Source organism: Notothenia coriiceps, unplaced genomic scaffold (assembly GCF_000735185.1).
Source record: "Notothenia coriiceps isolate Sejong01 unplaced genomic scaffold, NC01 NC01_scaffold00002519, whole genome shotgun sequence".
In the NCBI taxonomy this organism is placed as follows: Eukaryota; Metazoa; Chordata; class Actinopteri; order Perciformes; family Nototheniidae; genus Notothenia; species Notothenia coriiceps.
The window spans coordinates 1-6707 of record NW_011335220.1 but is presented as its reverse complement, the minus strand read 5'-3'; the positions used below and the strand labels follow the sequence as shown (position 1 = coordinate 6707).

At 38.3% G+C, this 6707-nt stretch overlaps 1 protein-coding gene across 1 annotated transcript; it reads left to right on the top strand.

Moving 5' to 3' along the window:
* The first annotated feature begins 374 nt into the window (after positions 1-374).
* On the top strand, positions 375-5687 carry LOC104968019 (phospholipid-transporting ATPase IC-like). Its single transcript, XM_010797560.1, has 7 exons — positions 375-545; positions 1759-1856; positions 4179-4292; positions 4388-4486; positions 4780-4841; positions 5312-5384; positions 5604-5687. The coding sequence occupies exons 1-7, from the start codon at positions 389-391 to the stop codon at positions 5676-5678; spliced, it is 678 nt and encodes a 225-aa protein (XP_010795862.1). The 5' UTR covers positions 375-388; the 3' UTR covers positions 5679-5687.
* The last annotated feature ends 1020 nt before the right edge of the window (positions 5688-6707 follow it).

Here is a 6707-nt window from a genome sequence, read left to right as displayed (position 1 = left end):
CTTCAATCAATCAAAAGACAATCAAAAATACTGGGTGGGTTTTGATTGTCTTTACCAAATTTTATAGCAAGGCAATTTTACTCTTGAGGGACAGTTGAGAGATGTCCGGAGTCATTTGGATGCGTCATAAATGTCTGCATCAGATTGTGTGCCCTTTGATCCAATGAGATATTTCAGTCTGGGCCAACCAACAGAACAACATAACCAACCTGAGCCAAAATGCTAAAATAGCCGAAGTGGGTGTGATCGTTAATTTTGAAAAGTTGAAAAACGTGTTGGATGCAATCCCTTCTTTGTTACGGGAATGGTTTAGAACCTTTAATGAAGCCTGTCATTATTAATCAACTGAAACTTTTTTTTTCCTCTCAGAGACATCTGAGGTGCAAAGATGAGTCGGCGGTGGCCAGAGTCCCAGGTCCCACCTGACGATGAGGTCATGCCGTACAGTGACGATGAGACGGATGACGAACTGGAAGTCAGCTCCGAAGAGGAACCAGATGCTCCTCCAGGAGTCCCTCCACCCCAAGAGGAACCTAAACCTAGCGGTGAGTCACTAAAGGCATACTTAGGATGACATTATGAATTACATTTGTTTGGGGAAATCAATTTTGTCAGCCATCTTTTTTAGAGGCCAATAATATGATTTATCTGTAATTTTTTTTTTTTGTAGATCCAGATTGCTTTAGCCTAGCTTAGCATACAAGTTGGAGGCAGGTGCATAGCTGTCACTCACATTTCTTTTTTTTAAAGCAAACTTGGAAACTGACTTTTTTATTTTGAACATTTATTAGAACAAGTTCCTTGACAGTGAGTCTCACACAACATGGTACATATACAATATCATACTGTTATATACAACCAAAACATTTAATCAAAAAGTACAATATATAATAGTAATTATCAAAGCACAAGAAATACAAAAAAATATATCGAGTCCAATTTGAGGTTTACAATATATTCACTTTGCCAAATACCTTAAAACAGGTGACCATTTCTCTAAATACACTTCCATTTTGAGTTGTAGTTTTGGTGTTACATTTTCCATACAATTTACAACCGTTAAGTCTTTGTGTCCATTGGTCCAAAGTAGGGGGGTGAGGTTTAAGCAAGCCCCCAGGAAGTGCGCTGAGGAAAATATTCGTTGTGGCCATCGTTAACGGCGGTACTACACTTCTGTATTGGTTGCTGGGCCCGGAAACACTTTTTCCCATTGACTTACATTGGAAAAGAGTGGTCTGTAAATCGTTGGATAATTTTTTTTAAACTACAGATTATGAATGTTTTTATAGCCCTTATTAAAAACATTCGGTCCTCAAGTTGTAAAATGTGCTAATAACGTTATTCTGAGAGTTATTTTCCTCTGCATTATGAACGCGCATCTGAGAGTGGGAGCTCGGGCGCGGGGCTTAAGGGGCAACTCAACTGCGCATGCTCTGAGCGCACATACGGGTACTTCTGCTCTGACAGCTAGGCATGCTGGGTAATCTGTGACGTTTCGCTCTGTATCAAAAGTAGGGCCATATTGTCCTCATGCGCCAATGAGCAGCTCTCATAGGAAAGAACAAGACCCTGCCTCCCACGCTTCCAGTTCTTATTATACATCCATGGGTTTAAGCCAGTTTATAGTAATAATTGTATGAGCTATTAATACCAGAGTTCTAAGCATATACATCTTGTCTTTTCCAATTCCCCTTGAAGGTACATTCCCTAAAATCAACCTTTGCAACTAACTTTTTTGATTTTTTTTTTCTTTTCCAGAGATGGGATGGAAGGTGAAAGCCAACGACCGACCTTATCACCACTTGCCGGAGTTTGAGAAAAAAGTCTTCTTGTGTATCAAGAAGAGCAGATACTCTGTAAGTGCCGTCAGTTTACATACTAGGGATGCCAGAAACTGACCATGATCAAATTCGAAAATCAGACAGCCCTGGCGAATATTAACCCCACCCTCCCGCGGGAGAAACAATTATTATTAGCATTAGTCTATATTTTGGTTGAAACTAAGCCAGGAAAAAAAAGAAAAACATAAATAATAATAAAAAAATATATAAATCAAATCAAATTAAAAAAATCATTTTCGATTATGGAGACTGTAACGAATATTCGAAAAATCTAATAATCGCTGGTATCCCTATTACATACCACATACCCATTTATCCTCTCCCTGTTGGTCCTGCTGGAAACTAATGCTGAGTGAATAGAGCCAACAATGGCTGCCACGCCCTCTACAAAGCGCAGGGCGAGTTGGTATTTGCATGCTTTTACATTAGCCATCTATCATGCTGACTGCTTTTCAAAATAGACATCAGTGATGTTTTGATTTTCTTTCTTCAAGGCTGGCATTGTTGTTTTTTTCCAGGATGTTTTTATCTGTTGCATGTAATGCCAGGTTGTATAAGTCTGAGGAAAGTGGAGAAGGGCACTGTGTTCATGAGTCATGCTGATACAAGTGTAGAGTGAGCGAGCAGATATGAAGTTTCTTTAACACAGTCTGATCCTGAACTATTGCATGTCGGAGTTCTAGACACTTTAATGTGCCATTTATAAAAAAACACACAAACTTGACTTCTAAATACATTATTACATGATGATACTGTAGCTTTGATTAGGGTAAGTAGTGTGTCGATCGCTGTCATTGAGTTCCTACATGCAGAGTTTCAAGATTTGCATTAAAAACAATCTAGCTGGGTACCTGTACATGTAATTTGTAACATGTAATTTGAATTATGGATCTCTTAGCGATTTGTTCACTATTTAACCCTTCGTTTGTTATATATCTTAAGGTCATAGGAGAAGTGAATGTGTCTTTAACTGAACAAACAAACTAGATGGATATCAGGATGTGTTAACTGACCCAACTTGAGGGATTTGAGCCAGATGTAATGCAATATTTAGTATAATTCCTGAAGACAATGACTGTACAACATTTGTCCCAGGTTAATGTTTGAACAAGGAAGCCTGCTGTGTTGATTTGATAGTTTCACTGAGTATGCTTCCTCCTCATGTCATGTATCTGTTTCTGCTGAGTCATTCCTGACTTCATCAGAGTTCCCTAAGCTGTTGAAAGGTCATGCTTGAAATATGTCAAGAGCTTAACATGCTTGGGCAGTTCTACTATTCTGTATGGTACTTGATGAAGGGTAAGATGAAGTGAAGCATGTGATTGAAAGACAGCTGGGCGATGTGCTTTTATCTACGAGAGCCAGGGCTTTCATATCCACAATTGACATGACTTTAATAACTATTTTGATCAGTTAATCGACTGTACACAGAACAAAACGAGTATACATGTGATGTTGCTCTCGCTGCTTGGTCAAATGCCAAGACCAGCTGCCGGAACTTGTTCTTTTTAGCAGCCAGTGAAAACAAAAAACGTGTTGTATCGTCGGCTTTTGTCGAAGCTGATACCCGATCGGCCAGCTCAGCAGACCTGTACCTCACTTATAGAGACATCAGACGCAGCAAAACGAGGTGGACGAGAGCGAGAACATATTTGTAATCAACAGTAGTCATCTCAACACCTAAGAGTCCTTGATCTTACACAAAGCTGGTCAAGAGAGATGTGTGTTTTTGACTCTGCATGTTTGACCTGCTGCAGAATCAGGCTGTAACTGGTCAGGTTTCATGAAATCTAATAACTGACATCCAAACAAACCAGGACACTGACTGCTGTGTTGTCATTGGTCTTTTAGACATACTTTCAAATGTGCCTGTTTTGTCTTTGTTTAGGCGAGGCACCTAGTTAGAAGGAAGGGAAATGTGAGCATTTAAAGATATATTTTTTTTTAAATATTTTTTTATTTTTTAATATTTTAATATTGTATGACCACATTTTGTCTTTGACCCTTTCCTTTTCCAACATGCTAATCCCCCCCGTGACAATCTCTGGTCCTTAAATAAGCTGTTTTTTTTGGTTTTGGTGTGGAAGAACCTGACTGTCTGATACAGAGCACTCCTTTTGGGATCAATTCGATCAACGACTAACCTTCAGACCTTACAGTTGAGCTTATTCTGTGAAATCAAACCTCCAGGAACACGGGACAATACATTGTTATGACATTGTTTTTAAACCTATCTTCGTGTGTACAATCGATAACACTTTTGGCAGTTCAACCGCGCATGACGAAGCCCTATCCCACTTTGCTCTCATTATTATTTTGTTGTTTTCTTCTCTGCAGGGAAACGCCATCAAGACGTACAAGTACAACGTCCTCACCTTCATCCCTCTGAATCTGTACGAGCAGTTCAAGAGAGTTGCCAACCTTTACTTCCTGGCGCTGCTCATCTTACAGGTACGTCTAAAAAAAGAGATGAAGCCTCGGTCTTCTGATGTTACACAAAACAAGGAACAATAAACACAATCAAATGTTTGTTTGTCTCTCTTTAGATTATTCCAGATATCACTACTCTGCCCTGGTACACCACACTGATTCCTCTGGTGGTGGTGCTGTCAATCACCGCCATCAAAGACCTGGTGGACGATCTGGTGAGGCTTCTCCTTTGGAAAGACAGATAGAAATGTCTTTTTCTGTCCAATAACTTTGAAAGAATACTGGTTTGCAGTCAATAACTTGAAAACATTTTATTTTATAGCTGTCAGCTTCGATGTGTAGCGGTTGTACACAAGTATGATCCTTTTTGGAGCCAATGCTAGAACTTTTGAGTCAGATATTCTTTTTAATGGTTATTGCAAACTAAGAGGATTACAAATTATCATATGTTTGTAAGAATATTCTAAAATCTGCTTTGCCCTGATCTCTTAATTTTGTATTCCCTCAGGCGCGCCACAGGATGGACAAGGAGATCAACAACAGGAAGTCTGAAGTCCTGCTGGACGGCCGGTCAGAACAAAGCTTTTTCATTTAACTCGACTTCATTCATAAAACAAGATGTCCACCATCTTTTAAAAACTGACACATTTTGAGTAATTCTAGTTTATTTCCATTGAGTCCTTACTGACAGTAAAATTAACAATATGAACAATAAAGCAAGAAATATTATTAACATCATATCGCTAGCCTCATAGCATAATTGCCTAAGTCATAGCTTACTTAAGAATTTATTTTTCTGAAAACCTTAAAATATGACTTGAGGCAATAATGACATGAGGCTAACGATATACAGCATTTTTTTTTTAAATATAACTACTTTAACAGCTGGTGCATATCAAAGAACATGTTGTCTTGTATCTGAGGTTTGTTTCTGTTTAATGTGTGCCAGTTAGTGGTTGCTGCCCATCTTTCTTGTCTTTTTTTATATCATAAAAAAGGACTACAACAAATATAAAAACTAAGATCTATTTCTGCTTCAGGTTTCAAGAGATAAAGTGGAGTAACATTCAGGTTGGAGATGTGGTTCGCATGAAGAAGAACGACTTTATTCCGGTAAGATGATTTAGTCTTTTTACCTGGACCGTTTGAGAGTGACTTGGCAATAAAAACATAAACAATACAACTTCAAAACAATGCCTGAAAGATCATTTGAATGAAGTTGTTGCCACAGTGGAATATTAATTTTGACTTGAAGCAGTGCAGAGTAACACAAGAGGCAGATTTCAGGTTTCTTGATTAATTCCCTTTATTCACGTTTACTTGTCTCTTCAGGCGGACATCTTGCTGTTATCCAGCTCCAACCCAAACAGTCTGTGCTATGTGGAAACTGCTGAGCTCGACGGGTAAGACTCCACCTACTAAATTGACAAAATATAATTCATGTTTTTAGATTAGATACACTTTCTTCATCCCAAATTGGGAAAGGTATTTTACGTAAGGAATAAAATACAGATTATACACATTATATAAAAAAACATTATACTTTGCCCATTAGATATTTAAATGTTATAAGGATATTTATTTCTACTGCATATTCAAATGGAGTCATATATTGTGTACATTGTGACTTCTGGAGCAGTGCTGTTTGCCTGACCTGAAGTTTTCTCAAGGGTTTAGTCAACAAATTACTCGGATAAAAGAAAAGCAAATATGTAAAAAGCTTCTGTCAAGAGCTAAACAACCTCTGACAAAATCCTGCGATTAAGTGAGAAGAAACGCCTTTTAGTCAAACACAAGCCCGCACGATGGAACCATGTTAAAGTAAATGTCTCACTTGTATCACTGTTTTGTATGGCATGTAACGTACATCACCATATAAATGATGATTTTAATCACTTTCATAAATAAGGTTTATTCAGTTTAAGGACTTGCCTGCAAACTAACATTACACGGTATATTTAGAGGACTACTTACCATAACATTAAAGGTGGGGTAGGTAATTCACTTCAGAAGCACTTTTGTTATATTCCATGGAATGCTCTTACATCCCGATAGCAATGAATACATTAAATGCTTTGACAAAAAATATATTTAAAAAAAAGTCATCTCTGGAAGCCGTGGCGCTGTAAAAAGCACAACCAATCATCTGAGCCAGCCCGGCTAAAGTAACTGGATGGCCTACCTGCCTGTCAGCCTTCCATCTGTGCACAAACTTATCTCGTGCCCTCATTGGTCATGTGCGCGTTCGTGTGTGTTGGAGGAGGGGCTCTGTAAGGAAGTCTGAAGGAAGGGGCAGATTGTTTTTCGGCTGCGTAGTTTCAAATTCTAGCGCACTCAAGCTGGTTTCTCCATTCTTACCTACCCTACCTTTTTAATTTAAATATTTAAACTAAAAATAAATACTATTATTTGGTTAGGTGCATAACTAATAATAAC